The following is a 23,279-nucleotide window of genomic DNA, read 5'->3' as shown; positions in this document are numbered from 1 at the left end:
AACCTCCCCTGACTCAGCTTCATGCCATTTCCCTGAGTCCTATCACTAGTCACAAGAGGGAAGAGATCAGTACTTGCCCCTCTGATATTGAAGATCTCAGTGAGGTCTCCCTTCAGTCTCCAGGCTGAAAAAAACAAGTCACCTCAGCCGCTCCTCATAGGGTTTCCCCTTCAGACCCTTCACCATCGTTGTGGCCCTCCTTTGGACACTCTCTAACAGCTTAATGTCCCTGCCTGGGGCTGTGCTGGTGCTTCTTCCCATCAAGCAGTACTGCCTCCCACAAAATGCCCATCAGCAGGCTGAACCAAGATCAGGAGCAACAGAACCTGACCTAAATAGAGATCAGAAATGCTACATAAAGCAGGCTCAGCACCATCCCAGTTGTGTGGAAGGCTGTGGCCAGAGGGTGGATTATCTCTATGGTCCTGGGCGGTGCTGAGCCCACGGCAGTGCTGCTGTGTGCCTGAAGAGGTAGGGAAAAAAAACTCTCGTGGAGATTTTGGGGGGTTTTGTAGCCCATGTTGGTACCTGAGGCAGGTGATTTGCTTGTGCAGAATGGGAAATTAAAGGCCAAGAGGTGCATCTGCCAATGCCACCCCAGTGTGAGGGCTGTGAGGGGACTTGGTGAACAGGGGCCGGGGGCTCGCCTGGAAATGGCGCCCTGAGGGCACAGGCCGCAGACTGGGCACGTCCCCTAGAGCAGCTGCCAGGAATTGGAACCTTCAGCTGAGCAAAGGTGTTACATTATTTTCACTTGGATATTAGCTGATAATTAGCATTCTGTGTGGCCATGTCTGAAACGTGCCATGTACAGCGTTTACTGAGGGACCTTGGAAACATCGGTGGTCTTTCACTTCATCTGAGCTCTGTTTCAGGTAAAGTCGTCTTTGCTCGTGTTGTGAATGTTTGTTTCTTGCCGCTACTGTTTGTAAATAAAATTTATAATTATCTGCTGCTGGTTATTATCAAGTATAATGTACTCCTTTGTAGAAAATAATTAGTATAATGTATTAGGGTTAGCTGTGAGTCTTCTTGGTAATGTGTATGTGGGCGTGCAGTTTGTCATGGGTTTTGATACAAAGGAAAAAGAGGAAGATTAAAACAGTAATGCAGATGATACAGACAAAAATACTAAACAAGGGTTAGTTGGTTGAATTTTCACATTATTTTTTTAAACAGTGCTGTAAAGCATGATAGGTGTTAGAGCTGTGCTATTACATATCACTCTGGAATCTGTGCAGTGCCTGATTGGAGAAATTTTTATACAAGCCTAAGCTGCAGATAAGGCCATTTGAAATAAGTGCTGGTGATGGATAGACTTGCCGTAATAACATCCTTGATTTTCACAGCTTTAATGGTAAATCTACTTCATTTATTGCCATAGATACTATGTATGTTAAATGATCAGCGTTAGAGGACTTCAATGTAAGGGCACTTTGTGATTCTTTAAGTGTGATCTGAGCCCGTGAGCTGTTTGAAAAAATGATTTAATATGTTTTGTATGATTGAAGGGGACTAAGCAGAAAAACATTTTGTATAGCCCCTGAATACAGGAGTATTTTCATGCTGATAATCTGCCTGATTGCTGGGTGTCACTGGAATACGTTTATTTTCTTTGAAATGTGCATCAGAAGTGAAAAGCAGCCCTGATGTGGACAATATCAGTGTGTTTAGCTGTCATGTCTGACAAAGACTGGCTGAGCCAAATGAGGGGCCTTAGTTCAATAAAATGCATCTGAGTGCACCTACAGCCAAATGTGTGTCTAAGTCAGCTTCTATTTGCTCCTTTGGCCATCAAAATCACCTGCAAACTTAGGCCACGATCCTGCACCTCGGTCTGCTTGGGTAGGAAATTAGAGAGGGATATTTTAGAGGAGCGCAGCAGAAGCCACAGTAAGGACTCTTGGAATGTCACTATTACACATACACTGCATTATTACCCTCTCACATCCTGTCTCTTGATAATAAATGTTTACTTGATTGACTGAAATTACACTTAAGTGAAACTTGCTGTAACAGTAAAAAAAAAAAAAAAAGTCACAGGCAATCGGCACCTGGATTGGATTTTCCTGAACTCTTGTAAGTATCTGATGTGTTTATTTAAATAAAATCAGTTTCCTCTGCCCTTTCTCTGTCCAAAGGGTTGATATCTTACTCTCTTGTAGCCTTATAAACATTTGGTGTATTGGGAAATGTATACACGTCAGTGTTTAGGAACATCAAAAGAGATGTTGTGTTCGCATCAGTGATCAGCGCTGAGTATCAAGTAGTATTTGGGAAAGAATCTGGCATATCCCTCAGTGACTTATCTGGGAAGTGTGAATGGCATTTAATAAAACAGATTTTCCAGCAAACGACAGGCCAGAGCCTTGAAGCAAAAAGTACTTCTGCCCTGTGCCAATCATTCACTTTCTTCCAGCTCAGTGATTTCTCCCATGTAAAATGTTCTTGTATTTAAAGTGGTCCACACCACACCAATAGTGAGGTGTCAAATTCCTCACTGAAGCCATGTAATAAAATATGAAAACTTGAATAGTAACTAGAATTGGGTTACTTGTCACTGCATGGCCTGCCTGGAACCTGTGCCAGTGCCTCACCACCTTCACAATAAAGAATTTCTTCCTACTGCCTAATCCAAACCTACTCTTCTTTGCCTTAAGGCCATTCCCCCTTGTCCTGTCACTACATGTCTTTGTGAAAAGTCCCTCTCTGGTCTCTTGGAGCCCCTTCAGGCACTGGAAGGGACCCCAAGGTCTCCCCACAGCCTTCTCTTCTCCAGGTTGAACAGTCCCAACTCTCTCAGCCTGTCTCCACAGCAGAGGTGCTCCAGCCCTGTAATCCTTGAAATGGTTCTCCTTTGGACTCATTCCAATAGATCCATGTCTTTCTTCTGTTGGGGACCTCAGATATGGGCAATCCAAAAAAATCTCTTTACCTTCCATGCTCCCCTGTGCTTACCCTGGTTTCAGCTTTTGAGTTTTAATTTCATTCCACTTAAACCATTCTTCCTTATATTGTTCCTAGTAACAATAGGCTTGTTGCCTAGTACACCTTCCAGGCTTAAAATTGTAGTGTAGACAAGATGCTTTTGAATTTTAATATGCACTGTGCTTGCTAAGAAAGCATTAGTATTCTGTGTACTGTTTGCTTCAACTAATAAAATTATAATGAGACTATGGTTTGCCTTATCTAACCTAATTTTTAACACATTAGGTACCTATTAACCAATATGTTCCTTTCTTTTTCCCCAAAAATTGTCGTTCACAGAAAATATCACAAACTACTACTTAGCTAAGTGGGAAACCAGGCTTCCCATTTTAATTTTCTTTTTGACATAAACCTCAATGTAAATATTTTTTAACCACCTTCTAAGAGTTTAAATCATACTGTGAGTTACATCAGCATGCTCCATGACAGCAAATAATGCCTTATTCTTCCAAGGTCCTACGTTCCTTTTTACAGATCATATTCATTTTCCATGAAAAAGTAATCCATTGCAGAATATTGTGACATTAAGCAAGTTCAGTTGTGTTTTGCAGTTGTTAATTACCCTTACAAGGTGGATAAGAATTCTGTGGGGAATTCCTTAAAAGAGAAATGCTTTGCCCTTGGGATGTGTATTACCATATGGAAAGCAGGCTTATGTTCTTAGTTAATTATCTTTGTTGTTTCAGTTCATTTAAAGGAAATGTAATAATTTGTTGGTTGTTAGTACCTGTGTATTTTGAAAAGGGAAATTGTTAGAATAATAAAGACCCCAAGGGGATGCTTACAGTACTCCAGAAAGACACTTTCAATTATTTTCTCCCAAGGCATTAATTTTTCTAAGCAAAACTGACAAAAATATTAAACAAAGGTGATATATGGCATCTTTGGGAGAGTATGTTTCATTATTATTGCTATTTTTTGCAGATGGTTCAAAACTTTTCTCCCAGTGATAATCGCATTTCTATTTCTTCTTTCTCTGAGTCTGCAATCACACCGAATTTGACAGCTTTGAGCAACAAAATATCAAACCAGTAATTGAAATTGGGTAGGGTGATAGTACTTAGTCTTGTCTCATGGAAATGTGAAGGTCATGGAAATAGGTGAGGGAAAAGCCAAGCATTATAATAAACAAATGGAATATGGGTATGATCCTATTGAAAACAAAAGAGCCTGGGATTATTCCACCTGGCTGGTGACTGGATACTGCTTCTCTCATGGAAAATAGAATTCTTTGCTTTATAAGGTGTTAGGAAGCTCTTTGTTATTTGGAGGGCAGCGTCATTCCTGCAGAGCTGTGTGGAAAGGCAGTGATTTGACTTTTCTAAAAGGCTCATGACTGTGGCCAGGACTGAGGTCATGCTTGTTTTGCTGCTCCTGCTGTAATTATTGCTGCACAGTTCCATTAACTTTTGGCAATATTTGGAAAAGCTTAGATTTTTATTCTTTAAAAAAAAAATTAGAGTAATTTTTTCCTCTCAGTCAAACTAAAATTGTAGTTTATTATTATTTATAATTTGTAGATTTTGCTAGTCAAGTATTTTTTATATAAGCTTGTGAAAACAAAGGGTCACATTGAAAAGGTTATTCCACTGGTTTCAAGTATTTGCTTTGGATTTACCTCCCTTTGACTTAGAGCAAGAAGCATCATCTGAACAAAAGAGCAATTATTTCCAAAGCACTCAGAAGTAAGTAGGTTTTATTGTATTTCATTCCCTAGAAGAAAACAAAATCAGCTCTAAGCATTTCTTTCCTAAGCATTAGCTTGGGAAATCATCATAATTCTCCCAAACTGAAATCAAGAAAGGTAGGAAACTTGCTATATAGATTCCAGATTTGGTATCTGTGCTCCACCTGGCACTGGGTTGCAATAGAATGAATAGACCTTATTTAGGAGGAAAGAAATGGAACAATTGGCATCTGCTGCTTCCATGAACACTAGGAGTCTATGGTTAAGATGTTCTGAAACGGAAATAAAGACTGAAGAGGAATTAAAGAACCCCATTCCTTCCCGTGTCACTGAACAGGTAAATTGGTCCTGTGCACTCTATAGGGCATAGTCAGCTCCCTGTGCTGGGCACTGGAAAAACCAACAGACCCCTTCTTCAGTGTTCACAGGCAAGAGGAAACAGGTTCAAATGTGTTCCCACAGGGGTGTCTTGGAGCTTGGAACGGACTTCATCTAAAAATCCTTACTTAGATTCTCTTTTCAGATTGCAGTTTTTCCCTCTGCTTGTCTCAAATAGCTGGTTACAGACATTGCTTTAAAGTTAGGGTGGATCACAATAATCACCTCAGAATGTCACCTCGTGTACATCCCGAGCCACGTGTGCTGCCTTTGTCACATTTGTGCTTGCTTTGTATTCCAGTTCCCCTCCCAGAGCCAGGACTGCACGGCTGTAATTGAGGGCAGCATTTGGTCAGGAGAATCTCGTCTCGTGAACCAGGAAGAGCACGGCTTGACTTTCATATGCCTGAGGCTGAGTTTGCAGAAAGATGAGCAAATATGCTCTGGAAATGCCAGTCAGTCCAGAGGAGAACTGTATTTTAGTTTGGTGAAATGGCTAGTTCTGACTAGCCTGGGTCAGACAGTGTTTAAACCAGCATCTCCTTGCAGTAGTTGTTGCCATTAGGAAGCAGTTCCCTGTGCCAAGGCCAGCAGTGTTACTGTCTGATTCTAATTGACCTTTTTGTGGGGACACTTCCTTTCAGCATTGGTTTGGGTCCTGCTTAATTGGAGCAAGACTGAGGTGGGGCGAGTACAGGTGTTTCACTGTAGGTATGGGTAGAAAGGCATCTTTAGCAAAACGTATTTTGTTCTGTGTTTCTCCCCTCTAATAATTTGTCACATCAGGTTATTAATATCTTTCAGAAAGAAAGAATGCAAAAACTTATTATGTGGAATGGAGGTAATTCTACAGTCTTTGGGGAAATGCTTTGGATGTGTGTGGGAGTATGGATTGCATTTATGTATTTCACGTCCCTGAATCCAAGACTGCCTTATCAAAGGAAGCTTCTGCCAGGCTTGTGGGGCAGGCATGTGAACTCTATATCTCAAAATAGATGCTTTTGGTTCTGAACTGTAGTTTTCATCTAGTCTTTTAATTAAGTGTCTTTACACACCAAGAAGCATCCAGGTTTATGCTGTGAAGCTGTTACCTGCGTAATTATATTCCTGTTTGATTTCTTTAAAATCTACTTCTAAAAAACCAATTGAATGTAAAAGTATGCTGGTAATACAGACATATGATTTTCAATCATCATGAGCTCTGATTGGAGATTAAGGAGTGGTCATTTTAAAGTGCTTTCCAGATAAAGTGGCAGAAGATAAATATATCTTCTGAGCTGCTATTTTAAGCATCACAGCTATAAACGAGAGTGACAGTAGCTTTTAGTTTAGGTCGCTTGGTACATCCCAGCTTATTATAAAACAAGCACATAGGCTGAGGTTTAACACTGCCCTGGCTTTCTAACTTGGAGAGAAGAACCTATGTTGGTGTTAAAAGACTAGGAGATCCCATCTTAACTTAGTCTGGGGTGATCTGTAGTCCTGAGGAATTTTCTAGGAGGTATTTGCCAGAACAGATAGCAGCTATATGTGTGGACAATACTTTAAATAGGCCAGAAATAGTAAATAAGCAATGTATAAGTTTTGTTCTAGCCCTCTCAAAGAGATAAAGTTTGGTTAAAGGTTATATGACACTTAGCATTGTTTGGAGTGGCATCACCTGGAATCTTTGTCTGGTGTTGGAGGCAGGAGAGCAGGCAATACAGCCTCTGTCAGCTTTGCCCACACACAGTAGAGCTCAAAGAGCAAGATAGTGAAAATAACTCATTCAAAGACATCCAGCCATTTATCTGTGTGGATTGGGACAGTGCAAGGGTGTCCTTGCTGTGTGCTCAGCTCCCTCTGACAGCCTGCAGCTTTTTCACTTTAGAGCAAAAAGCACAACAGCAGCTCCAGGAATTAACACTTGAGAAGTTTTTTTCTTCCCACCCCGCCTTATTTTCTTGAAGGATTGTCTATAGGAGAGGGAGGATTTAGGACAAAAGATTTATCTGAGATGTTAAGCTGTATCACTGAAAAATGGGCAGGAAAACACCTCAACAAGCTGTGTGAGGAACTCAAAGGCCATTTAGCTGGAGAGAAGCTGCAGGGTGTTCTGAGCACGGAGCACAGAGGAGCTGAAGAAATACAGTGCATTAGACTTTAATGAGCATTACACAAGATCTTCCTAAAGTATTGATTAACTAGACATCAGGGACTTTTGAACCTTAAACGCCTGCAAAAGCATGCAGGGTTTAAAAGACTCATCACTACTCCACAGAATAAGAATCAGGTTCTGGGTAAAATGAACTGAATAAGGCAAAGTCTTTGGTACAGCTATTTTGGGCTACAAAGAGCCTTTGAGTGCTCAACAATAGCATCGGTGTTCGGAGCCCAAGGAGAAAAAAGAACAGACAAGCCATATATTGTGAAAGTCATGTATATGGCATTTAAGCCTGGCTAGGAGAGAATGAAAAGATCCAGATAAAACATGGTGCTGCACAAAAAAAAGGCTTTCTCTCATTACATCCTCTCCTCCTATTTGGAGAGACCTTTTAGAAGCAAGGACCATGAGAAGGAAGAGACCTAATTAAAAAATATGTAAGTCTAGCATTTTCAGAACTCAGCACTTGATGTTCTTGGGGCTGTGATCATTTTCATAGGCTGGTAGTACTTTACCAATGGTGCAAATGTGCTCAACTCTTCACCTGAAGTGATAGCCCTGAGTATCTTTAAAAACATAAGTCCTACTGCTAGAAATCAAAGGTGCTTGTGTCTGGTGATGCCTGTGTCTGTGAGGAGGTGAAATAGTCCCACTGAAGAGATAGTAGGAGAAAGCAGCTATCAAAATTATAGACTTGGTATCCTTGGTATTTGTGTTCCAGCCACTAACTGGTTTGGGTTGTTTTCATTCTCAAAAACTCATAAAAACAATGGAGGTATAATCAGATAATTTAAAGTAAATGTTGAATGCTGTCCTTTAGAAATCTTTATAAAGCTAGTTAGCTAGCTAGATACATAGACAGAGAGATACACAGATAGATAGATGCCACACCAGGAAGTAGGAAAAGGTTACAGTGGATGTAAAAGAACAGAATGTTAATTACGAAGTCTGTGACAACTTGGCCAAAGACGAGCATCAAAGATAGATCAACATCATTTGAATTTCCAAGGATAAAATTCTGGGATTAGATATCCCTGTCATATGAAGAAAGAAAAAAGAAATTAAATCAACCATACCAAAGGCAATAATAAAACTCTGAAGAAAAGGGAGTTAAATCAGCAGAAGGTGAACCTGTATCTGACAGAGTGAATCTGTGTGGTAAAACACTGCAAGCCTTGCAGAACATGCTTATTTTAATGAAGAGCTGCTGGTACAGGGAAAATGACCTGGGATCAGTCCAATACTGGAATGAATGATGCTGGGACAAAATGTGCTTGAAGCACAGTTTGCATGATTACTATCTTTTTGATCTTTTGTAAGCAACAAATTGCCATTCAGTGCAAATCTTGTGGTTATGTTTACTACTATACTTAGGAAAATTGCATTGCTGTTTGTGTCTGGCTGATCTGCTATTTCACCATTGATTAATTTAGCCCAACATGTGTATGTGTCTGATTAAGACTAGCAAATACCTGCTAAGTTATCATAAGAGACATAATTTTGATTAATTACAAACTAAGCAAAAGGAATTAATGATTTTTTTCCCCCCTCAATTCTGTCTCCTCGGTGCTTCACTGAGTATTTAGAGATCTACCTTTGGACAGTTTATTCACCTGTGAGAGACTGCACCAAATGACAATCAATGAATAGTCCAGCAAAGTATCAGCAAAACATGCCCGTGCCCCCATGTGGACATGCAAAGGGCATGTAAAGGGGATGCAAATGTCCTTTCTCTGCTGTGATTTGTGAAGGAGAGTGTCAGAGACACAGCACTGCTAATGTTGGAGTACATTTGCAATTAACAGCTTTCACAGCTAACTTACATCCTTATCTTTCTGTGACATTTTAATCACCTCCAGAAGGCACTTTTTCACTTGAATATTCTAACATGAATGTTAGCCTTTAATTGTAAACAAGCAGAAGTCAATTACTAGCAGTAGAGAAACTCAGTGCAGCAAACAAAAAAGGGAGTATGTATTCAAAAGATTTCACTTAACATTGCTCGCTCCTCTTTGTACCAGACCTCCTACATTTCAGCATGCTCACTTTCTCCTGGGAGCTTTTGAATCCATTGTCAGTCTGTAAAATTAGAAAGAAGAGTGAGTTAAAACCTATGTAGAGACTAGAATTTTCCTATTACAAATCATCTCTGCCTCAGTAGATTATCTGCATATCCATCCACTGCCAACTGTTCTGAAACCTTTTACTGCTGTCTCAATTTTCTTCTCGTAGTTCTTTAGTGCATTTAACAGCTAGGAAGTTTGCCTGAGTAGTGCTTGCATAAGTGAAAGTAAATTCTCACAGAAGAGATGGAGTAAAGGTGAGGCAGGCAAAGTATGAAAATGTCTGAGATGTGTGTAGAGTTGATGTGCAGAGTCAATTCCTACCTAAATAAACAAATGGCTGAATAGAGATAGTGAATAGGACATTTTGTGCAGATGATTACATTATTATCATATTCAAAGAATAAAGACTCTATTGCTCGTTTCTCTTCTGTACATTCAAGCCTGTCCCGTTTCCCTTAGCTGGGATGGTGCTTGGGAAGATGTATGCCCAGGGATCTGTCAGTTCTTAGAGGCCAGATCCTGCAACAGGCTCCGGGATTAGGCCTGTAATTTGTTAGCACAAGGCAAAGCCTTTCCTTTAGATGTGTGAAGTGTTTCACAGGAAGGGGTGATGGAGCACCTCAGCAATCCTTTTCCGTTAAGTACAAGTCTGGATTAATTTTAGCATATGAGAGAGTGTAGAAACACGTAAAAGTCTGAAGAGGTGGGAAATTAAAGTATCACATCTTTACTGGAGTCTGTTTATGAGGATGATTTCTAAGCAGGGACCTGCTGGCCAGAGCACTAAACCTTCCAGTAAACCATACTGCTGGGACTTGTGCTGCTGCTATTTTAGCAAGGATTAGACTGTCACAATAGGGTGAGTGAATGAATAAATAAATAAATATATATATATCCTGTTAGTGCTGCATCTCAGGGGAGAGAAACAATGAGGTGGTGAGGTATTGATTCAATTATTTTCCTAATTAAAAAAAATACTGCAAATAGCTAAAGGAAAGGAAAGAGGGAGCAGAAGTGCTTTCTGTGGAAAATTATGACACTTTGCACATGATACAGACGTTAAATGTACCAAGGATGCTACGTGGCATTCATTCAGTCTCATCTGTATCCTGTTCGTGTGGCAGGGGATATCCCTGGGGGCAGGGGAGGGGAGAAGCCATTTTGTTTGCTCTTGATTCACTGCAAAATAATGATGGATCTACAGAAGGAATTTTCAGAAGTCTTTGTGGCCAGGATTGCTAAGCGGAAACATCACCATGACACAGAACTCATCGCGACCCCACAGTTAACTTGGAGTTCTTCCATAGACATGCTCAGAAAATATCTATCAGGGCTTGATTCAGAAGAAATACCAGTCCCTCATTTAAGCTGTTTCGTTTGTTAAATGTGTATTTAAAGCAGTAGTATTTCTTAGATATCAGGCAATTAATTGTCCAGTATATTTGATTTTATATCAACAGGGCAAGAAAATGCAGTTTCTGTTGCTCAGCATTTCCGTGGAGCTTGTAATGCTTGAACTGTGTGGATGTTCTAACTTAGGACTTCGTGTTTCTGTCTCAGAGGTTCTGCTCTATTCATACCCAGTGCTGTAATATACCTCTGGAATGGGGTTTACATTGTTTCCAGGGAACCTTGGGGGCTTTGCTGCATCCCTTGGAAGTCTTGCCCCTGCTCACAGTCAGAAGTGCTGTTGCCTGTGCCCACTGCATGGGTAAAAGCAGGATTTGGCATTTGTGCACAGCACAGGTGGCAGGTACTCTCTGGGCATGTGGGTTTGCAAAAGGAGAAGACACTTTCTGCTCGTTTTCAGTTCTCACTTGCCAGGGCTTGAAGTGTTGTTTGTACCTATAGGTGTGCATTTTCTGTACTGCTGGCATGGAGTGTGGCAGCTCTGCCACAATCTGCCTGATTTGTCTTAGGACACAGTAGTTATTTTCTTATCAAAAGATAATTCATGAGTATTATTAAGACAATGGATTTGACTTTTCAATGAGTTTATGTCTTTAAGAATAGTTTTCAGAGAATGAGTCAGCCATATGTTAAATCAAATTTAACATCCATTATGAAACACTGAATCATACTTTATATCTCTGTAATGATAATAAATGATCATCTCTCCCATGTTCCCCTCATTTGTACTACCACTCATCAATCTTGTTAATATCACAAAGATTTATTAAATGAATAATCTTCAAAGTATAGCTGTTTTAATATTAATAGCTCCATTTTATGTTGTTTCTCTTACGATAATTCCATTTGTGTTTAAGCATGCTGACTTTAAAAGTAATAATCCTTTTTACAGTGAAATTTAATGAATAGAAAACCAGTAAATCAATAATAAAGTCCTCCTTAATGAGATTTTGTAATTATACCAATACATTACGAAATACAGAAAACTTCTGAATGCCCTTCACATGTAGGAGAATCACAGAATTAGCAAACTACAGAATGAAACCTGAGGTAGTACTTAAAGGGAAGAGATATTAAGATACCATTGTGAATACATGCAGGTGGATAATGTATTTGGTCTATGTTTAAAAGTATTCCAAGACCAGAGTATGATGCTCAGTGAGTTACGACCTAACTCGCTCCAATGTCGAATCTCTGTGTTAAAGATTCCTGCCTGATGATTTAGCTCTCATGATTCTGTTAACACAGAAGTCCTGGTTGTATTTGACCTGTCTTAACTTTTCTTCTCCAAGAGTCTTTGGTATCACTTAGTTATATTTCCACCCAGGCTGAAGTAACTGTATAACCACTTCGTAACTACACTGCCAGGAGGTGGAGGCTCTCCTGTGAACACCCCTCTGTGGCTCTGTTCAGTAGGGGAGGAGTAGCTGCTCTGTATTTTAACCTCCCAGCTCAGTAATGTGTTTAGTGTCTTGTTAGTAGATGTCTCACTTTAAATAAAAAACCCCACTTCAGTTTAATGTCAGAATGTTTGGTGGTTGGTTTTCGTTTGTGTTTGTTTTAATAAACAGTTCTGATTCAAAAGTAGAGAGCTGGGGTTCACACAGGTGAGTTGGGTGATGTCTGGAATTGAGAAAACCTGGTGATCCAGAACATTTTCCTTTTGACAAAAGGAATAGGTCTGAGCAAATGAAGAGTGTGCCTGTTGGTTGAATTTGACAGGAGAATCCCTGGGCTCTGGGACAGTGTGAAGGCAAATCTGCTTTCCCCCTGGGTAGGGGAAATCAATGCTCTGATGTGCAGAGCACCACTCGGTGCTCAACAAGTCCCGAACCTCTCTCTGCCCTGTCATTAATAACCAAATAACACTCAGAGGGGCCAAATCTATTTCCTGGGCTCGCTGCTGGTGCAGGTGTGGAGAACTGTTATTAGAGGTGGGGTTGGGAGACGAGAACTGCAGTTTGCTGCCTTGCCTGAGGTTCTTGTTAAGCTCTCAGCATGGGAGCAGTGGGCTGTGCTCACTGACAGCTGCTTATCCCTCCAGCTTCAATATTTTGCTGTGTTGCAGTTTCTGAAGTGCCTGGTCTGGAAGGCATGTGAACAATGTGCTTCGATAATCCAGCTGAGATGTAATGAAAGCATGAATGACAGCTGAGCACCCTCCTGGGACAGCCTTGGTTGTAGCCTTACTTACTATCATCTGCAGATGTAGAAGGTTTTGTTATGTAACTAAACTGATAATCAAAAGATGGGCTGATATCAAAGATAACCTCCAGGTCATGAACCTTCAAACCAGACACTCTTAAACTTGCTTGAAGAAGAGCTGCAAAGGATGAAGTGCAATTCAAAAGGCATCAGGAACTAGCCAAACTAAGCTCAACATTTTATAAATCTAATTGTAGGGCGTGTTTTTCTGATACCCACAGCGAAGCGTCATTTAGGTGTCTCATCAAACAGGAAATTAACTTCCCTTGGGTCACCTGTTACAGGAAAATAAACCACGACCTTATCAGTGTAACAACAGCTTCAAATTATACCTCTCAGTCATAGTTCCTAATAAAACCCTGGGTGCACACAGCAGAAAACAGTGAATTTAGGTCTGAGAGTCTTCATAGCATATTTCTGGAAAGAAAAAAATAAAAATCTGATTCTGCCTATGTCAGTGAGAAAAAGCAGGAAGGCAGCATGGAATAGGGTAGTACTTTAGTGCATGGAGTTAGAAGGAGTGGTGAGGGTAAGAAAGTGGGCAGGGGACTCAAGATTCAGGATCAATTCCCTGATCCATTATAGGCTACATATGTCTTAAAGTCTATGCCACTATTTAGTTTTGTTGTTCCTTTTCAATTCAGATTTTAATGAGCAGGTAGCACCAAGCACAGTGTAGGTTTTATCATGGCTGAGGTATTTTATATATACTATTGTATAAATGATAAAAATAATTCCTTCCTCTGTTAGTCTTGTAGTTTTAACTTTATGTACTTTCCAGATCAAAATCCTAAAGGTAGACATTTTTCCCTTAAAGAAGTTTTTATCTTAGTTCTACTGTCATTATTTTACTCTGAGCTTTAACTGACAAACTGAATTCTTAAGAATTGGGGTGATGAGATTATGGTGTCATAACAGTAAATGCTATGATTTTTATTTCATTTTTTTTTTTGTAAAATCTAAAAGAACATTTTGTATATAACTATGGAAACATAGCTAACAGTCACTCTCCATTTCTACAGGCTGAAAAGTTACTTCCTTCTTACCAAAAGGAATTTAGTAGCGTATAAGTTCCCTTGAGCTGCTGCACTGAATACCCAAGTGTTACAGCTCCTCACTCTGTCCTTCCACTGGTCTCCCAAGCTTCTCTAACTTCCTGAAATCAGACATTTTAGATGACTTTGGCCTCTAGGGCTCTCACATTTTAAGAAATAATCTTCCCCTTCTGGACCTCAGAACTACCGACTGGAAATCTTATCATCCATTTAGTTCAGCATGTATTAAAATTTGGCAATTAATTATCTGCAGTTCTAATCCAGTGAGTCCATGCAATTAACATCTGGGATTCAGCACATCAGTTTTGCTGACTTTTTAATTTAAGGACTTGGAGACAGTAGATCCCCTCTAGGAGAGCTGAAATAAGTAAAATCTGACCTATACCTGGAATTCTTAATCTGTTTCCTGTCTTAGAGCCCATCCTGTTACTCACTGGCTCTGTAGCACCTTGTTACTTATGAGAAGTCATGGCTGTTAGTCGTTTAACATGTGGCAGCAAACTTATGACCTGGAGTGGTCTAATGGATACAGAGAATGTGGACATGGTGATTTCTAGGCTCTGTTCTCCTTTCAATAAGCAGCAGGTGACATTGGCTGTTTTATGCTTTTGTAAAATAGAATCACAGAATCGTAGGATGGTTTGGGTTGGAAGGGACCTTGAAGACCATGTAGTTACAATCCCCTGCCGTGGGCAGGAACACCTTCCACTAAACCAAGTTGCTCAGAGCTCCATCCAGCCTGGCCTAGTCTGAATGCTGTTTGTGTTCCTGGTGCAACACATTCGATTAATAAAGAAACTTATCCTGGAAACCTATCAAAGGATGGAAAAAAAACCCCTGACTACTAAAATTTGTAAAAGTCTCTTCAACCATCCTCATGGAGCTGAGTTACATATTGATAGAATCATAGAAAGGCTTGGGTTGGAAGGGACCTTAAAGATCATCTTGTCTGAGTTTCGTTTACAAGTGAGGCATAAACAGAAAAAAGGGAAGAAAAAAAAAGAATTTGTTTGTGTTTAGTGTTTCATCCTGAGGAATAAGGGGTAATTAATTTCTAGTGAACAATAGTGGAAAATGCATCTGATTATTTGTTTCATAGTAAAAAAATATGGTACCACTTCCTGAAAGAACTATTGTAGAATTCACTGTAAATTCCTGAACAGTCAAGCACTCATCCATACCCTGTCTTGGAACAGAGCATAATCCTGTCTCTTCACATGTTCTGAAGCCAAGAGCACTGCTCAGGACACAGTCCTATTTTTGCATTAACAAAAACCCCCACATTCTACCTTAAATACATTGAAGGAAAAATGGACATTTGTCCTTCATTCACTGGGTGCTGAGATGCAAATTGCACCTGTGATACTTAAAATCCTGCTGACAATTCTGCTGATACTTAAAATCCTGCTGACAAATGCTGCTTAAAATCCTGCCCACAATTCATAAATCCCTTGTTATTCAGCTGTGGTGAAATGAAGTGACAACAAAATGTTATTTACAAAATGATGCAGCAATGTCCTCTTAGGAGCAGTCACGAGTGATGACTCAGGTTTCTTGGGGTAAGGTCTTTTAGCAATTTACTTAATTTTTCAGTGTAATGTGTTTTTCTTTTGTGAAAGATGTTGTTAAATTTCAGTTGTGTATTTGTAGTGAAGCAAAAATTTTTGCTTGGCATAAACCACTTTTTTTTTTTCTTTCTCTCTTGGCTTTGTTGCTCTTGCACTATTTCTTACATCCTACATCTGTTTTTCTGAAGGATTTAGCATTTAGGATGGACTTGAGGTAGATTATCTGCGAGGGTGGGAATTGGCAGGTTTTTCTGTTTCAGTATTGTTTCCTTCTCTTGCCTCAGATGTTCCTGAGCACTGTGGGAAGACTTTGTCAGAATATGTAAAGGTATAGCTTAATCAGCCTTCCCCTCGTATGTGTATATACCACAGAAGAAAATATAATAAATCTAGAATAGGGCAACTACTTACAGACATTCAGTGATTTACAGGATTGTATCTAGAAGCTAGAATATCCTGTAGAAGGTGTGGATTAAATATTTAGGAGTCAAGAGACAAACTGTATCTTTAGTCTCTCTGCTTGGCTGCAGGCATATGGGTAACACAAGGGAAGATGAACTCCAGTGGTTTTAACTCTGAGGTTTTACAGTGCAGTGCTTCCTGTGAGTCATCCACAGGGGCAAACAGCCAGTGCCACACACAGCTGTGGGCTGGGGAGGGGCTGCTGCAGTCACCCCCTGGAACAGAGACAGGGAAAACAGGGCTCAGTCTCTCGTGGCACCCACCTGTGCTGTAAACTTGTAATTCTTAAGCAGAGCCCTAGAAATAACAGAGAGCACATCCAGTACAATAAAATCGTTTGGGCCTCTAGTGAACTAGAGAAATGGCCTGTCTTGGTCAGAGAACATCCTCAGCTCGGAGCAGGATAATTTCTTCTCAAAAGGGCAGCTCCCTTAAGCTATTATGAAACAGGCTTAGTAGTGGGAATAACTGCCTTCAGGTTCTCAGGAAGCCTGAGCTGGCCTTCGAAAATTATAAAATTGGCTTAATAAAGAGGTTGATGGGAAAGAGAAGGACTAATCTTGGACTTATTATTGTTTTGTGTTTTGGTTTCTGAACGTGGATGCATTAAGATATCTTTTCTTATCCATCAGGGAGATTTAAAAAAATTGCTTTGTGTTTTCAGTAAAAGCAGGAATATTCCTGAAAGCAATTGATCCCAGCAACCGAGGGGAAATTCAACTGTTGCAACAGTGAGTAGCACTCCAGGAAGATGAAGCATGAGACTGTTCTAGTTTTTCTGCCCATTCTTTTAGGCAAGCTGTATGAGTGGTCCAAAATGGATTTGACCCATGTAATGTCCATTTGAAAAGTGAGACTCGTGCCAATAAAAGCAAAACCCTTTACAGAGAACAATGGAAATCTCTCTGTCAGAGATGAGTGCTTCTACCAAGCACATATGGAGAAGGAGCCTCCTTGTAATGGCCTAAAGAACACTGTCATCTGGCTCTTTGCTTGTCTTGTTTATTTTGTCTTTCACCTTTGTATTTTAATTAGCTCCTTTTTTCTTCTGTTGTTGTGATTTAGTTTACATGCCATGGAACATGCATTTCATTTCAGCACAGCATGGTAAGCATGCAAATAGCACTTGGGTAGATAGTATTTATTCAGCAGTTGTAGGTGTGTAAGCCATTTTCTCATCTTAATCTGTTTGGAGTGAGTAGATGTATGTAAAATGATTAAGAAAGCAGCAGAACCGTTATCCAATTAGAAAGGCAGATGTATTTCAAAACCAGAAGCTTAAACTGAAGACCTAAGGAGTAAGGACCCCTGCTCCTTTTGGCCTTATGTTCCACATTTTTGAAGTGTCCTGCATTGAGGAATACCTGCCTTTTGAGACAGGACCCAGTGATTGAGTTGCAGCACCTTCTGGTTTTGCATAGCTGTGTGTTATCAAGGACTAAGGATGAGGTGCAGTTGTTAAGGGCTGGAAAGAGAAGGGTTGGCTGAACAGCATTTGCCTTGGGATTTAAGACTGAAACTTTCAGATTTATAACATGCTAAGCGCAGCATCTAACCTAGTCCCTTGCTTTAACTGTTTACAGAGCAGCAGGGTGATAATATAAGCATTTTTGCTCACCCTTTCCGCAGACATTAGTGTTTTTTAAGCCAGCTTTAGCATCTACCTCTTTGTTTGAGCTTAATAGAAAAACACAGGGAGCTTGAACTGAGGTCAAGAGCAAAGCCCGTCAGCATCCATTTTCATAATGGTACTAACATTGAAGGAAGGAAAGTTGGTAAAGGAACATATTTAATGCAGCTTTGAGTCTCTGTAGAAAAAAGCAATGGTTTCCATAGCATCACCAGAAATGTCTCTCTGAATATGGAAGAGGTTGTTTAACTCTGGGCTCAGGGTTCATCTGGCTTAGCAGTGGGCACAGAGTTAAGGCACCTCAGTTCAGAATGCTTCTTCCATGGCCAGCAGGCAAATAGAGGCACTTCCCTTTCACAGGATGGAAGGATTTCCTGATAGACTGTTGAGGCCACCCAGTATGAGGAGACTTCTCTTAGGAGACTGATTTTAGAGGTGCAAAGGAGTGGGCACTCTCATAAGCGTGTAAAACAACTCGGATACTCATATTACGCTACAGTGTCTTTGACTCCTCTTCCTTGCTCTTGGCAACCTGGCTGTTGAGCTCATTTGCTTTATAGTTTTATAGAAAATATGTCCCATTTGTTTCAGTTGGGCTGTGCTTTCACATTTAGTCCTCGATGTTCCCCTGGTTCCTGCTCTCAACTCCGTGCCACCCATTGTGCTACGGCAGCACAGTGTGGTGACCTGGATTGAGGGACTCTCCTGGAGAATTGAAACCCACCGTGTGGATTTGCAGCCTCACAAATACAGGCTCAAAACACTCAGGAGGTTTTAAAGGACTTTTAAAAAAGGAAAACCATGTGAGCAAAGAGGGGGAGATGAGGAATCTCTCTACAGTGGGGGGGTGCAGATGGAGGAATTGATTTCCAGGGTTAGCCAGCAGGCTGGTGCTGTTGGCAGAATCTGTCTTCCTCTAGAACCAGAATACACAACTGGGTATTTTCATCATCTTTGACATTAGCAGTCTGTGTGGATATTTCTGGCTATTCTCTTTGCACTTCTGCGGAACTTTTGCAAATGGATTGGAATATCTTTTCAATTTAAAATTACTTGTTCTCTGTAAATCTCTGCTCAAAGGCATGTTGTGGATACTGGTTAATCCAACATTTCCTTCTGGCTAGCATGTTATAATTATAAAATGCAGAACAGTGGAAGATGGTTTGGGATAACTGATTAAAGGATATTTCTGTGTGTTACAGCTACCATTGGACAAGCAGCAGGGCACAGCTTTGGAGTGTCATAACCTTTTAAATTTCATCTGAACTGATCGCTAATGTAGATATAAAAGGTCACATAAGGTTTGACCTCTTGCAGTTCTAAATGCAAAAACCAACACCCAAATGCCTTTGTTCTGAACTTTTTGTAGAAGATTAGTTTGTAAGTGAGCCCACAGGTAGCTCAGTGGAGCTGCATCAGACTGCAGCAAGTGTGAGGAGCCAGAGCCAGCCCTGCTGGGACTGAACTCCTGAGGAACAGGAGGGATGGAAGGCATGCAGAGAACAGCATCAGTTGTAGGTACTTTAAGGAGTAAACATTAGTCTGGAAAAAAGTTCTCTAGACAGAAATGGAAATAACTTTTTGGACAAATTATCGCAGCTTAAGCTGCTTTTGGTTTGGTTGTTTTGGTTTTGTGGGTTTTTTTTATATTGCTGTCCTATGGCATAAATTCATGCAGATTGTTGCAGTACACGGCACAGAGGATGTGATAGTGACTGGACTGCAGGTAAGTGTGGCACTAACCAAAGTACAGGAGAATACACTTGACTAGCAAACCTTTTGGCAAAGGCTGGGTATTTTTTGGTGGGGGGACTTGTGTGTGTGCATATCCAGCATAGTGAGATTTTTTTTATTTTTTTTTTTTTAGATGTTTAGAAATTGCCAGGAAAATAAAAAGTAAATAGTAATACTTAGTTTGTGGCTGGTGTCTCTAGTCCTGCTAATATCAGAGGCATAAAGAGCCTCAGGGAAATGACCCCTGTTGCTAACTTTGTCCCTTTCAAATGGATTGTGGTAGAAGTCAAGTCTAAAGCCTAGAATCTTATTTTCTGGGTCCCCTGAAGGAGCAGGTGCTGCTGAGCTCAGCTGCTGGCCCTTCTGGAAAGGGAGGAGGTGGCAGGTTACAGAGCCATCCAAAGGGGAGGGAGGAAAAGGCAGGGGACATGTGTATGCATTGATATATGTGATATGCATGCATGTGTATGTACAAATATCCAATCGATCTCTTATTGGGTGTTGCTCTTTGGCCTTTCTTATAAAAGTATTCATTTAATATTTTCCTCTCTGGAAAACCTTAGACTTGTTTTATTAGTATGTATTTTTTAATTTATCAAGTAAGTATATAAATAACTGGAGCAGATATATTATTAATGCAGAACACTTAGTGCGTAAGTCACTGAAAGTCACAGATGTGTCATAAAAATAGATGGCAATCAATAGTCACAGGAAAATGTTATTTGTTTCTTGCAAAGCTGCAGCTATAAACTCCCCTTCCTTGCCAGTAGGAGTGTTATTGCCAGAGCTCTGCATAGGTAGTTCAGAACAGACCGTATCATTCACAGTTTTAAAGAAATCAACTTCAAGAAGCAGACTTTCGAGCAAATGCAGCACTGTCCTATATTGCAGAATAGGGCTATTTAAAAACAAACTAGGAAAGCTGCCCAGGCTCTGAAAGGAAAGATGTCTTTGCATGGAAATGAATATTGCCTCTCCGTAATGTATGTACCTTTTTGGCCACTGTTTCATTAGTTTTCTCAAATGAACATAGGTAATGTAGCATGGAAGAGGGGATTTCCTGAAGGCTGCTTATTGCTGTAAAGCTAGAATTTATTAGAGCAGGCTTGCAAGCTCAGAGGTGTGCATGGTATTTAAGTTATTCTGTGAGTGCATAATTTGATAACTTGAATAACATTCAGAAAGCCCCTCTACATGAAAGTCTTCACTTTAATTACAAAGAACAGATATTAAAATAATCCCCTTTAACAAAAAGGAGCCAGTGCTACACCCCTGGACCTATTTCCTTGCTGTGCTCATGGGCCCATCTGCAGATCTGATATTGCCCATCTTTTTGTGATTGTCCCATTTTGCACAGTCCCTATGATAGGATATGTATTTATAGGAGATACATTAACTACAGTTTTTAAGTATGTTGCCCTGACTCAGTTCTGATGGCTTTGATTTTTCTTAAACGATTTCATTGTTTGGTGTCAGTGTGTCTGATACTCCTTGGGTTCTTGGTAAAGAAAAAGGAGCTCGGATTTCTGGTGGGCACTGGGACTTGTGGAAAATAGGTGTGCAGGAGACCCCATGGAGAATCTGCAGGCACAGCAGATAAGGGGTGCTTTCTTAGGGTCTTGATTTGGCCAGACTTCAGCCATCTCTGCTGCCTCTACCAGCTCTACCAGGTGAAGCAGAAATCTTCCACTTTCCTCTGCCCTGGGTAGGTTATTCCCATGGGTGGAATTACACAGCCTTCTAGGGCATGGATGGGCGGGACTTCAGGGGTTGACCCAGTCTAATTTTCTGCCAAACAAGGAGTGTTGGCATGTAGCTGCCACCTTGTTTTCGTGGGTATACAGGTTCTGTGACTTATGAGTCATGATGTATGAAAATGAAAAAAAACCTGTTGTGATGTGCTTTTGGCATGTTATTTCTTTTCACGGATTTCTTATTACATTTTGACAGGTGTCTGACACAAGAAACTGTCACTACTGTGATTTAACCTTGGTGTGCCATCTCCAATTTCAGTGCCTAGGACTGTGAAACAATAGAACAGATCTGAGCTGTTGAAACTTCAAGAAAATTACATTTAACTTTATTTTTTTTTTAAGAGATGCTCTGTGTGTAGCAGATTTTCTTTATCCTGGTGCTCAGGGTAGAAGCCAAATTTGTTCACATTTTCTTGATTGTGAGGTTATTTTCTTTATGGTAATTATTCTCAGAGAAGTCAGCTCAGACCAGCCTGACATCTTGCAAAGAGTTCAGTAAAATAGAGACAGCTGGTTTGCTACTTCCTTACATAATGCTAATTTCATTCATTATAAATATCCAAGCTGTTAATACCAAAACAATGTTAGAGGATGTTTTGTGGATAAATGTGAAGCAACACAAACGGGTATTTTTTTAGATAATTTATCCCCTCAGAAACCTGCGGTGAGTCAACTCCGGTCTGCTTGGGCCCTGCAATTTTGTTTTATTTTCTAGTTTCCAGAATTTTTGGCTAACAAAAGACATGCATCTTGGTTTGTTTCTCACACGCTGGAGAACCTGGTGAACCCCGTGCTTGTCTCCCTTGACTCAAGGTACTGGCAGAGCTGTTGCTCTCCTGTGCAGCATGAGAGAGGATATTTTGGAAGGGCTCCACAGCCTGGGTTGCAGACAAGATCAGGAGGGGAGCCTTACATCCAACAGCCACAAAACTGGGGTCCTGAGGCTTTTGTGTAGCAGGAACGTGATGATCTGAGACTGAGTCCAAACTCAGCAAGTGCCTGGCTCAGTTTCCAGCTCCGCTTCCAGTGCTGCGAGAGGCCCCTCTGTGCTGACAGAGGAGCACCTCATACAGGTCATTAGTGCTCCTGGCAGTGTGATTCCTGCCAAAGGGAAGTCTGGCACTGCAGAAATATGCTGCCCTGTGTCAACCCCAAAGTATCAAAGATGACGTTGTTGTCACCCGACAGTGCTGGTCGGTGCCGTGGCAGGGGCTGTCAACTGGGCTTCATTGATCACACTAAGCAGCTTCTTTACTTTCAATTACTCATGGGTGTCAGGAGGAGAAAGAGAACACTAGAGAGGTATTATATGTAGTGGCACTTCAAAGGTGATTACTCTTTCTTCCTATCAATCATGTTAAGGAAATTCTCCTAGTGCACTTGATAATCCTATTTTCCTTTGGAGGAAAGAAGAAGTCTTGATTCCAAGCTAGCCATAGAATTAACAGTGTCATTACACATTTTTGAACTCATTAGAGTGTACTTAGTATGCCTGAGATGTAATAGATTTGAAAAGCAATTTCTCCAGTGATGATTTGAAGTGGATAACAATTTTTTCCCCAAACAAATTGCAAATCAGCTCATCAGTCTTTTTTCCTAGATTCTGAGGTACAAATGCTTCACAGCTATTTAGTTGTGTGACTTATGAAGGGTTAAAATTAATTTACAAAAATAATGTAAGGACACAATATAGCAAATAACGTACATAGAACACATTTTGATTGAATGCAAATTCTTCAATATGAATTCCTAGCCTGTTGTGATGGTTCAATTTTCTATTGCTTAAATCATGGTACCTGCACATTTAGATTAAATTCAGGATTCACGTACAGCCAATCTATACAGAGGGTTTTGTTTACTTTGAAATCAATAGATTTGATAAGTGTGGGGTGGAGCAAGATTTGAATCTTAATAAAGATAAGGGATTTATTGTCAGCCCTTCCTGATAGGTTATGCCTGTTCTCCTGACGTTTTTCAGAGAAACTGTTTGCTGAGAAAATGACACCCGAGTTGTGTCTGTAGCTGGAACATTCAGGTGATGCGTGTGCTGCAGACTGGAAAAACTTTGCAAAGGCCTAATGATTCAGATCTTATTGCTCTTGTCTTTGTAAAACAAATCTCAGCAGAGACTGCTGGCTTTGCTGCAAAAAGGGGGGTGCCTCCAGGAGACCTTTTCAATCATATGTTCCAACTTTTCTC

At 40.4% G+C, this 23,279-nt stretch overlaps 1 protein-coding gene across 1 annotated transcript in view; it reads left to right on the top strand.

Moving 5' to 3' along the window:
- The first annotated feature begins 667 nt into the window (after window positions 1-667).
- Window positions 668-23,279, top strand: part of FHIT (fragile histidine triad) — a 213,514-nt gene continuing 190,902 nt past the window's right edge. Inside the window, exon 1 of the mRNA XM_017820522.1 lies at window positions 668-875. Within this exon, the coding sequence (XP_017676011.1) occupies window positions 791-875 (85 nt within the window). The 5' untranslated portion in view covers window positions 668-790. The remainder of the gene's footprint in view (window positions 876-23,279) is intronic.

This window comes from Lepidothrix coronata, unplaced genomic scaffold (assembly GCF_001604755.1).
Source record: "Lepidothrix coronata isolate B3197 unplaced genomic scaffold, Lepidothrix_coronata-1.0 Scaffold84, whole genome shotgun sequence".
Lineage (NCBI taxonomy): Eukaryota > Metazoa > Chordata > Aves > Passeriformes > Pipridae > Lepidothrix > Lepidothrix coronata.
The sequence above is the reverse complement of the archived record's forward strand: the minus strand, read 5'-3'. Positions and strand labels throughout refer to the sequence as shown.